The sequence below is a fragment of the Artemia franciscana genome, chromosome 13, assembly GCF_032884065.1.
Source record: "Artemia franciscana chromosome 13, ASM3288406v1, whole genome shotgun sequence".
NCBI lineage: Eukaryota > Metazoa > Arthropoda > Branchiopoda > Anostraca > Artemiidae > Artemia > Artemia franciscana.
This window is the reverse complement of record NC_088875.1, coordinates 26,747,186-26,759,425: the sequence shown is the minus strand read 5'-3', so window position 1 is coordinate 26,759,425 and position 12,240 is coordinate 26,747,186. Positions and strand designations below refer to the sequence as shown.

Here is a 12,240-nt window from a genome sequence, read left to right as displayed (position 1 = left end):
ATTTTGATAGTGAGCCAAACGAAGGAGTCTAAGGATTGATTCAAATCTTCTGAGGAAATCTACGCAAGAAAATGAATGAAACAGAGATTCGAAAAACTGAATTGATATGTCATTTTATTCAATTCAAGTTCTAGATGGGTTTTGTGATAATAACGGTAATTCGTAGTTTTTTTCGGATAAAGTGGTGAAATTTTACTTTCTTTATATATAAGTTTCTAGCAATTACTTTTGCTCGAAGAGAATTCTAGTCGCAACTAATTACAGAATCGATCTTTTAAATAATCATTCATCATCTTGCATAAGAAGATGAATTTATTAGTAAAAAAATTCATTTTATTTTATATATTGTGTTTCGTTAATTACAAAAGGAGCTAGATATAGCAATTTCCATTAAAATGGGTCCTTAAACAGCTTTCTATAATGTTTCAGTGCCCGCTGACAGTGAAGAAAGAAAAAAAAAGGACAAATCAGTGCAACCCATGCAGAAAAGTGATATCCTTTGTTGTTCAGGCCAGGGTAAACAGAAATTATTACGTATATGAGAGGGATTGCCCCCTCCTAAACACCTTGCTGTTCACGCTAAAGTTTTTTTTTAGCACTTTTAAATAAGCTTCACATTGTTCTAATTAAATGAACCTTGTGTTTCAGGAGTCGTTCTTAAACGATTTTTAAAAAATAATGGTACAAAATAATGGTTTCTGGTAAAAAACGGTAAAAAAATACGGTAAGTTTCATATATAGGATTATCGACCATGGAAATTCCAATGGTGTACTTTTTACTTCGATCCGAGTTGTTTTCAAAACAATTAATTTTCGGTTACTACTGGTCAAGGTTCGTCTTTTACTAGATTGCAGCTACCGCTGTGACCACGATGGCAGCAGAAAGGAGCCGATACAGACGTATCACACATTTTAGAGGATGTTGAAAAAATATTAAAAAACTCACTTCAAGCATTGATATAAAGACGAAAGTTCTGCTAAAAGTTCGGCTGAGCTACGAGTTGTGGAGCAAATTTCATGGGCCTTCTCAATAGCCATCAATGTACTTTTCACTTCATCTCTATTCACTGACTTCTTTTGACCTTTTATCCCAGTTTCGACAACGCTCGAGGCATATGCTAATAAGTAAATGTACTTTGGTTTATGTTCAACATTTATTTTCACCCCAGGTTTGAATAAGACGTCGTTGAGAAGCTCTAAAAATTAAATGATTGAAAACTAATAGCAAAACCAAATTAGCTGGAAGATAGAAAGAAACAAAGAAAAAACAAGATGAATATGTGGGGTGCAGAGATTCAGCTGTAACAAACTTTACATTTCGCTAAGTACTGCCATCTACACTTCTTCCTTCTTCACTATCTTCGTTATTATCTTTTCCTATCAGCAAACATAATCATAGCCTAATAAATATAAAATAAATATACCAAAAGGATGATCACAAGAAATAATGTGTGTAGTTTTCACTAATAATTTTAAAATCACAAATTTCTTAAACTCTTAAACTTAAATTTCTTAAACTGTGGTAGTTACTATGTTGGCAGAACTCATAAGAATCTAGAAAAATGCCTGCACCAGCATAAAGAAGACATAAACAAATCATTAATTTCTAATAGTTCTAATAACTCCTTTGATTCTACTTTAGGTAGCCATATTTTTGATAACCTCAGCCACGCAATACTTTTCGAAATATCTTTTCTCGTTAGTGAATGAATTTTATTATCTCACATCACTTTATTTATCAGTCCTTGTTAAACTTCATTGAAGTAATGATGCTAGGGCTTTTTTAAAATTTCTTAAAGATATTTTTAGTTTTAAAATTTGCATTTTAATGTAAGTTATCTATATATATATATACATATATATATATATATATATATATATATATATATATATATATATATATATATATATATATATATATATATATATATATATATATATATATATACATATATATATATATATATATATATATATATATATATATATATATATATATATATATATATATATATGCTGGTGTTGTGCTGAGGACGGCCCTTGGACATAGGGCCGAAATATTCACTGAATTGAATTCCACTGACTTGAAAATTTTTTCCCTATTGTTCCAAATGTATTTATTTTTTATGGAAAGGCAGTGTGGTCTTCGTCGCTATTTACGAATCATTTAGTGACAGGGTCATTCTAAGCATTCTAAGAATAGAGTTAAAAATTTGAAACTTGATTGCAAAACAAAACTTTGTATTGACAGTTTGAAACTGTTACTATTTATTTTGTTGGAAGTGCTCGACGATTTTTTCTACACAACATTATATGTTCATCGTTCATTTTCAGGTGGTAGCAGAGCTTTTAAGCTACGTTGTCGTTTATCACGAAAAATTGCCACGTAAAAAATACCGTGATTAAAAATAGAAGTGCGGAGATTGACGCCGGCAAGTTCTAAAGTTTGCCCTTGCGATTTATGTTTCGTCAGCACAAGTGCCAGTCGAAGCAGAAATTGATGTCGTTGAACTATACCTCCAAGCTGATCTTTACTGCATTCGTGCTTAAGTCTAGAAACATGAACTTCTTTTTCAGATTTTGCCCCAGTAATTATATTTGTCTTGAATAATTGTTACATAATTCAATAACAACAAGACGTGTTCCATTACACATCCCTTCTGAAAAAATCTAAGTTACGCATAAGTTTAAAAATCGTATTTTTCTTCATTTTAAGTCATGGGGTGACTAAACTGTAATTTCAGTTGAGTTGAAGAATTAACGAGTGAATTCAATACCCTTCCTGTTTATCCTTTACAGAATCATAACTTTTAAAAGATTTGTATTATCCTGGGAGGTAATCTATAATATTCGCACTAATTTTACTTACTATTTTGTTGATCAAAGATAAAATCTTACTGCAAAGAATAACGTTAATAACATATATCCAAAAGACAGTTACTACGTACAGCAGCTATGACACTCTCCTCTGGAGAAAGAGGATCGAAGTTTAAGTCACTCGAAGTTTTAGACAGTCAGACTACTTTGATAATCAGAAGGGGTAAAGCGATTTTTTTTTTTAGGCTCCTCAAAAGTGTTTAGACAGTAAATCTTGCGTTTGTTCTCCAGCACCTTGGCTTCATTAACAATTTGACTACCGTAGTAACTTTTAATTTTTTTGTGTCTTCTTTCAGTATTTATTAACTATTTTCTTTAATTCAAAGTAGGTTGACAAAATAAATACCGTACTCTCTGTAGATCTTTTTCTACTGTGACCGAAAAATTAATACTTGGACTCTCTCGATCAAATGGAAATGTTTTTAAAAACAGATAGTAAAAAAGTTTTCCATTTGCCAAAAACTTCTTTTTGCTTTTCTTTTTTCCTGTTGTAATTAAACTGCTTTTGCCTTGTAATGTTCGACGTCATTCAGCATGACGTCATTTAAAGAAGTCTTGTAAATAACACAAGCCAATTTTATGGGTATTTTTTTATGAGTGATTTTCTTTGAAACTTCCAAAAGAGACATATTACAAAACCACAGCAGTTGCGTTAAGTTGAGCAGCTTTTAACTGAACTTTAGCATTGATTTCTGAGAAATGAGCATAAGCACCTTCTGCATATTGTTTCTTATTTATATAAGCGTAACCTGTTTGGTCTCTAGTTGTTCCTGATATTCTTAACCAGACATTGACATTTATCAAAGCTAAATGTGTTAATTCGTTTAATTGTTTCATTAGTTGCAGCCGATATGAAAATTTCCATGTGCTTTATTGTGTATCTCGTGTGCATAAATTTGGTTTTCAATAAATAAACTGTGAAAACATTTGTAACTAACTTGCACAAACTACACCTATTGTGTTAAGCAGCATTTTTTGTTATGACGTAAATCGGTAGAGAAGCGTCTATTTCACTAACGCATCTTCAACTTTATATATTTAACTTGCTGTTGGGGTGGCGCTTTGCGCCACCCCAACACCTAGTTGGTGGGGGCGCTTCGCAACCAAACCCCCCCCCCCCCAAGACCCCCGCGCGCGTATGCCGTTACGCGCCATTGTAGTTGTGTCCCTGTGTCCCACCTGTGAATATAGATATATATATATATATATATATATATATATATATATATATATATATATATATATATATATATATATATATATATATATATATATATATATATATATATATATATATATATATATATATATATATATATATATATATATATATATATATATATATATATATATATATATATGTTTAACTACGTAAAACTTGCGAATATACAACATTCTTCGATGTCCCATTGTCTGTGCATATAAATAGATTGTCAGGTTTACCGACTCTTGAACATGCAACATAAAATTGTCCATGGGAAAAACAATCCGTATTCAGATCTATACCTCATTATTCTAATGATTGCCCTTGAGCTTCGTTGATGGTGATTTCTAATCAAACATTCCCTGTGTCCCCGTCGTCATGTATATATCCCCCTGTGCCCCCGGCATCCCCGTTGTAGTTGTGTCCCGGTCGTCATTTATATTCCCAGTATCCCGGTCGTCATTTGTGTCCCAGTCTGTAATTTCTCTTTAAGCGTCCCGGTCGTCATTTATATTCCCTGTGTTCTGGTGTCCCGGTCGTCATTTATGTCCCGGTGTCCCGGTCTGTAATTTATCTTTGAGTGTCCCAGTCGTCATTTATATCTCCCGGTCGTTATTTGTGCCCCAGTGTCCCAGTCTGTAATTTCTCTTTGAGCGTCCCGGTCGTCATTTATGTCCCGGTGTCCCGGTCTGTAATTTATCTTTGAGTGTCCCGGTCGTCATTTACATCTCCCGGTCGTTATTTGTGTCCCAGTGTCCCAGTCTGTAATTTCTCTTTGAGAGTGTCCCGGTCGTCATTTATATTCCCTGTGTCTCGGTTTTTAGTTTTCTTTTTCTCCTTTATTTTTCATTTTTTTCCTTTTTTTAGTTTTTTCTTTTTCAGTTTTTATTTTTTTAGTTTTTTTATTGGTTTTTAGTTGTTTATTTCTTTTTAGTTTTTTTTTGTAGTTTTTACCCTTTTTTAGTTTTTTTTCTTGTTTTAGTTTTTAGTTTTTTACCTTTTTTAGTTTTTTAGCTTTTTTAGATTTTTTTTTTTAGTATTTTCTTTTTAGTTTTTTTTGTAGCTTTTACCTTTTTTAGTTTTTTTTCTTCTTTTGTATTAATGCTAAAGCCAAGGTTCGAACCTGGAACCTCTCGGACCTAGAACCTGGAACATAACGCTTTACCAACTCAGCTAATTTGGCTTGAATCCCGGTCGTCATTTATATCTCCATTATCTCGAGGTAAGAACTGATCACCGACCACAACGATTGCCACTTTGTTGATAGTTGCGTATCAGGAGGCATCAATTCGATTACTGTTTTTAAGCAGAAGCACTAAATTATTATTTTTGTGGAAAAGATGATATATATATAAATATATATATATATTTTCTTTTTAGTTTTTTTGTAGTTTTTACCTTTTTTAGTTTTTTCTTCTTTTGTATTAATGCTAAAGCCAAGGTTCAAACCTGGAGCCTCTCGGACCTAGAACCTGAAACATAACGCTTTACCAACTCAGCTACTTCGGCGTGAATACATTCGTTTTGAGCAGCTTCCTCGGGTGTTGCCATTGTAGGTTCTTCAGTCATTTTACAATTAGAAATTTCTGTTTCAACGGTCTTCTTACAATTAAAAATTTTTCTTTGAACGATATTCTTAAATACCTGTGTCCTGGTCGTCATTTATATTGCCTGTGTCGCGGTCGTCATTTGTGTCCCGGTATCCCAGTCTGTAATTTCTCCTTGAGTGTCCCGGTCGTTATTTATATTCCCTCTGTCCCGGTCGTCATTTGTGTCCCGGTCTGTAATTTCTCTTTGAGTGTTTTTTCTTTTTAGTATTTATTAGTTTTTTACATTTTTTCTTTTTTCAGTTTTCTTTTTCTTCTTTATTTTTCAGCTTCACTATGAAATACATATCGCAGAACCTTTGTTTTTTTTTTAACTAAAATCTGGTAGGCATTGATGACCTTATCCAAGTCAAGATCCCAAACCCAATCATCATCGCTATCATTTTCAGTTTTGATATGTTTTGACTCTCGCTGTCCAGGTGGATCTTCATCTAACTGCGCGGTTTTGCGTTCTTTAGCCTCAAGCCTGTTTCCTTGTTGTTCTTTTGATTCCTCGGCACGCTTTCTTTTCTGACTTTCTCTATCAGCAGCAAGTTTTTTGGGATAGACTCTTTGAGCATCTTCATCGGCTTTTGCCATTGTAAGTTCATCAGTCATTTTAAACTTAAACATTAATAGATTTCTACGTGAACATATGTCTTAAATATCTTTAATGACGTCACCGTCATAGCAAAAATGACGACAACTAACTTCATGACGCCAGTCGACACAGAAACATAACGTCACCTGATCCACAGACAGACAACTTATTTTTATATATATAGATAGATATAATTCTAAAATTGTCAGGTAATTTTCTATTTTGAAATAAAAACTAAAAATTATTGCTCAGACAACATAAATATTTTGGTATTTACATAATAGCTTTAGTGGTTCTGGACTGAAAACTAAATATGCTAATCAAATTGGGAATTGCAATCTTTTAGGTTGAAAAGGCAGATCCAATAACAAAAGCCTCACCCTCAAAAGGCCCTGTCAAGATTGTTGCCTCTATTACGTTATAACAGACATAACACGTCATTTGTGTCCCGGTGTCCCGGTCTGTAGTTTCGTTAGTCGACAAACATGACGTCAGACGACAAACAACTTCATGACGACATACAGCTCAATCCTTATAATGACGTCAGTCGACAAACATGACGTCAGTCGACACACAAACATGACGTCAGTCGACAGACAGACAAACAACTTATTTTTATATATATAGATATATATAAAAATAAGTTGTATGTATTTTTGTGTTGAGGGTTTAAATGTAAAAACCGGGAATTGCATAAATATTTCAAACTATTTTGACAATAGATTAATGTAATTTGAAAACCTTAAAAAACATACTTAAAATTTGAGGTTTATTATAAATTGTTGAGCTTTAGCAAGCTTGGCACGTGAAGATTTTTCTAACTGTCAATGTTATAGAATGTTACCAAAAAGCAAAACCAGGCTTGCGGTTCAAAGAGAAAGGGCCAGATTAGGAATGTGCAATTTACGGCAACGAAGGCGTGTCGAGGAACTACCAGAACAACGCAAGACCAGACTTGCTGCTGAAAGAGAAATTAAAAAAAGAAGGCGTGTCGAGGAATCACAAGAGCAACGTGAAAACAGGCTTGCAGCTTCAAGAGATAATGCTAGATTAGGAATGTGCAATTTACGTCAACGAAGGCGTGTCGAGGAACTACCAGAGCAACGCGAAACCAGACTTGCTGCTAAAAGAGAAAGTGAAAAAAGAAGGCGTGTCGAGGAATCACAAGAGCAACGTGAAAACAGGCTTGCGGCTTCAAGAGATAATGCCAAAAGAAAGCGTGCCGAGGAATCACAAGAGCAACGTGAAAATTATCGCATGGCATTCAGGTACAGTCCAGTCGATGATTATAGTAAATGTGTTCAAATCGGGACTATGTCTAAAATTTGTCCCTACTGCAAGGCCTTGAAATTTAATGGTGAAACAATAAGAATGTGTTGCGCCTCAGGGAAAGTTAAACTTCCTCTACTGGCTGCACCCCCAGAGCCATTGAAGACTTTGCTTACTGGAACTACGTCAGAATCTAAGCGTTTTTTTTCAAACATCAGAAAATATAACTCATGTTTCCAAATGACGTCGTCTGTTGCCCAAATCGAAAATCAAGATCAATTTATGCCTACTTTCAAAGTAAAAGGGCAAATTTATCATAGAGCAGGGTCCCTTCTACCATTCTCAGGCGAGAATCATAAATTTTACAATTGTACTTCATCAGTGATAGAAATTCTGAATTGAATACACGTTGCGAAATTTCTCCCAACGTTGAAAGGACAATCGTTTCCCAATTGCAACACCTTTTCCACGAAAATAATAATTTAGTGCGTCTGTTCAAAACAGCCATCGATTTGATGCCTACTGATACGCATAAAATTGTTATTTCCGCTGACAAAACGCCTCCTGGCCAACATGTGCGTAGATACAATGCTCCAACTATCGACGAAGTGGCAATCGTTATGGTCGGTGATCAGTTTTTACCTCGAGATATTATTCTTCATAAGCGAAACGCTCAGTTGGTAAGAATTGCTGAAACTCATCGATGCTACGATGCCCTACAATATCCTATCATTTTTTGGGATGGAGCAAACGGCTATCACTTTAATATTAAATTGATGAATCCAGCCACTAACAAAGAAATGAATAAGAAATGCAGTGTAATGCATTATTATTCCTATAGACTAATGATTCGGCAGGATGAAGACAATTATATTTTAAAATGCCGTCAATTGTTTCACCAATACGTCGTTGATATGTATGCAAAAATTGAATCAGAACGTTTGCTATATATCCGCCTGAATCAGACCAAGCTCCACTCTGAACAATACATTCATTTGCGAGATGCAGTTGTAAATGACGGTAATACCACAAACGTTGGAAGATTAACGATTTTACCTTCGTCATATGCTGGCAGTCCCCGTCACATGCATGAATATGCTCAAGATGCTATTGCGTATGTTCGTCTCTATGGTCGTCCAGATTTATTTATTACATTTACATGTAATCAATCTTGGGACGAGATACAGCAGCTTTTACTTCCAAGGACAATTGGCGGTTCATAGACATGACATTACGGTCTTCCGGCCAAAGTTGAAATCACTGATAAACTACATAGTAAAACTTGAAGTGTTTGGGTCAGTGCGATGCTGGATGTACTCAGTGGAATGGCAAAAACGAGGTTTGCCCCACGCACATATACTAATCTGGCTACATAATAAAATTACTTCTAACGAAATTGATGATGTGATTTCCGCTGAAATACCTGATGGAAATATCGATAAGGGGTTATATGATATTGTTGTAAAAAATATGATACATGGACCTTGCGGTGCACTGAACAAAAATTTACCATGCATGGCCAAAGGAAGGTGCACGAAGCACTATCCTCGACTTTTAGTATCCAACACAATTACTGGCAATGATGGTTACCCACAATATAGAAGAAGATCTACTGAAGATGGCGGTAAAACAGCAATAATAAAGAAGCGTAACGGTACCACCATCGAAGTAGATAACCAGTGGGTTGTTCCATATTCCCCATTATTATCAAAAACATTTAATGCACACATAAACGTTGAATACTGTAACTCCGTAAAGGCAATCAAATATATATGTAAAAACGTCAACAAAGGCAGTGACATGGCAGTTTTTGGCTTGCAGTCCGAAATCAAAGATAATCGACGAAATCGTACAATATCAGGCTGGAAGATACATAAGCAGTAATGAAGCTGTTTGGCGAATTCTTTCATTTCCAATACATGAACGTAGTCCAGCTGTTGTTCACTTAGCGGTACATTTACAGAACGGTGAACGTGTCTATTTTTCGGAATCCAACGTGCAACAAAGAGCCCTGAATCCACCGGATACAAAGTTAACTGCTTTCTTTTCGCTATGCAAAAATGGTTCTTTTGCAAAAAAACTGCTGTATACTGAAGTGCCTTCGTATTACACGTTGAATACTAAAAATAAAGTATTTGAACGTCGAAAACAGGGTAAGTCAGTCGACGGCCAACCTACCATCTTCAAAGATACCACGATAGGAAGACTCTACACCGTTCACCCCAATCAACATGAATGCTTCTTTGTACGCCTGCTTTTGGTGAATGTACCCGGTCCGACGTCCTTTGAGTATTTGAGAACTGTAAACGGTACTATACATGACACTTACCGTAGTGCATGCCAAGCTCTGAATTTATTGGAGAATGACCAACACTGGGATAACTGAATCAATGACGCGAGCGAAACGTCAACTACAAGTCAAATTCGTGCATTGTTTGGCATCATACTAACAACTTGCTCTCCATCAGCTCCTACAGAGTTATGGGAAAAATATAAATCAAAAATGTCCGAAGATATACTCCATCGAAAACGGTTAGAGACGTCAGATATGACTTTTGATTTTACATCAGAAATTTATAACTACACTTTAGTTATTATAGAAGATTTGTGCGTATGTATGGCAAACAAACCTCTTCAGGATTTGGGAATGCCTTCACCTAATCGTACCGCTGCTGTTTCGAAATGTGTAGAATTGGATCGTGAACAAAGTTACAGTACGAGTGATCTATTGTCGTATGTACAAAATAACATCTCCAAGTTAACGTCGGAACAAAAAGACATTTATGATACGATAATGCATTGTGTCGATAACAACGTTGGAGAAATTTTCTTTTTGGATGCGCCAGGAGGTACTGGTAAAACGTTTGTGATAAAACTGATTCTGGCATCAATTCGATCAAAAAATGATATAGCGTTGGCAATTGCGTCGTCCGGAATAGCCGCAACGTTGCTGACTGGTGGAAGAACTGCTCATTCCGCTTTGAAATTGCCTCTGAATTTGCATTCTACAGAAACTCCCACGTGCAATATTTCCAAATCATCTGGGATGGGTAAAGTATTGCAGCAATGCAAACTTATTATTTGGGATGAGTGCACAATGGCACACAAAAAATCGCTCGAGGCTCTGGATCAATGTTTGAAAGATTTGCAAGGGAATTCGAAACCCTTTGGCAGCACATTAATATTGCTTGCGGGAGATTTCAGGCAAACATTACCTATAATACCTAGATCAACCCCTGCAGACAAAATGAATGCTTGCCTGAAAAATTCTAATTTATGGGCACACGTAAAAACATTAAAATCTACTACAAATATGCGTGTCCGATTGCAAAACGATGACTCTGGTCAAACATTTTCAGAACAATTGCTGGCAATTGGAAACGGAAAGCTCCCAGTAGACTCAATTTCAGGACGTATACAACTACCTGCTGAATTCTGTAATTTAGTGACGTCCAAAAATGAATTGATTGAAAAAGCATTTCCAAATATTCTAAAAAATTATAAAAATAATAAATGGCTAAGTGAAAGAGCGATTCTTGCACCCAAAAATATAGACGTCCACGAAATCAACAATATTGTTTTGACCAAGATTCGAGACCAGGCAGTCCTTTACAAGTCAGTCGACACAGTTTTGGAACCAAATGAGGCGGTTAATTATCCATCTGAATTTTTAAATTCCGTGGATCTTTCAGGGTTTCCACCACACGTGCTACAACTAAAAATAGGAGTACCAATAATACTGTTAAAAAATATCAACCCACCAAAGCTTTGCAATGGTACGCGACTTGCCGTAAAAAAAAACAATGGAAAACGTAATAGAGGCCACAATCTTGACAGGGCCTTTTGAGGGTGAGGCTGTTCTTATTCCTCACATTCCCATGATTCCAACGGATCTGCCTTTTCAATTTAAAAGATTACAATTCCCAATTCGATTAGTATTTGCAATCACCATCAACAAAGCTCAAGGTCAATCATTAGAAAAATATGGTATAGATCTTAATACTGATTGTTTTTCCCATGGACAATTGTACGTTGCATGTTCGAGGGTCGGTAAACCTGACAATCTATTTATATGCAGCGACAATTGTACAGCGAAGAATGTTGTATAATTTGCAAGTTTTACGCAGTCAATTTGTATTGTATCTATCTATCTATCTATCTATATAAAAACGAGTTGTGTGTATGCATGTTTGTTTGTTTGTAAAAAGAGCGTTTGCATATGACGTCATTATAAGTACATAAGGCTTTGTATATGCACAGACAATGGGAAAGCCAAGAATGTTTTTTTTCTTTTTTCTTTTTAGTTTTTTTTGTAGTTTTTACCTTTTTAGTTTTTTTATTTTTATTTTTATTTTTTTTTTAGTTTTCTTTTTCTCCTTTATTTTTCAGCTTTTTTCCTTTTTTTTTAGTTTTTTTTATTAGTTTTTACTTTTTTTTTCTTTTTAGTTTTTTTGTAGTTTTTACCCTTTTTTAGTTTTTTTTTCTTTTTAGTATTTTCTTTTTAGTTTTTTTGTAGTTTTTACCTTTTTTAGTTTTTTTCTTCTTTTGTATTAATGCTAAAGCCAAGGTTCGAGCCTGGAACCTCTCGGACCTAGAACCTGGAACATAACGCTTTACCAACTCAGCTACTTCGGCTTGAATACATTCGTTTTTGAATTGGTAAATGATGAAATAATTCAGACGTCGTATGCGGACAGACAGAC

General features: G+C 34.9%; 2 protein-coding genes across 2 annotated transcripts in view; both read right to left on the bottom strand.

The window, feature by feature from the left end:
• The window catches only part of LOC136034734 (uncharacterized), a 119,049-nt gene that overhangs the window by 66,726 nt on the left and 40,083 nt on the right, over positions 1–12,240 (bottom strand). The gene's annotated exons all lie outside the window — the stretch shown is intronic.
• Positions 1–12,240, bottom strand: part of LOC136034732 (negative elongation factor D-like) — a 58,934-nt gene that overhangs the window by 10,987 nt on the left and 35,707 nt on the right. Inside the window, exon 7 of the mRNA XM_065716101.1 lies at positions 947–1,196. Within this exon, the coding sequence (XP_065572173.1) occupies positions 947–1,196 (250 nt within the window). The remainder of the gene's footprint in view (positions 1–946; positions 1,197–12,240) is intronic.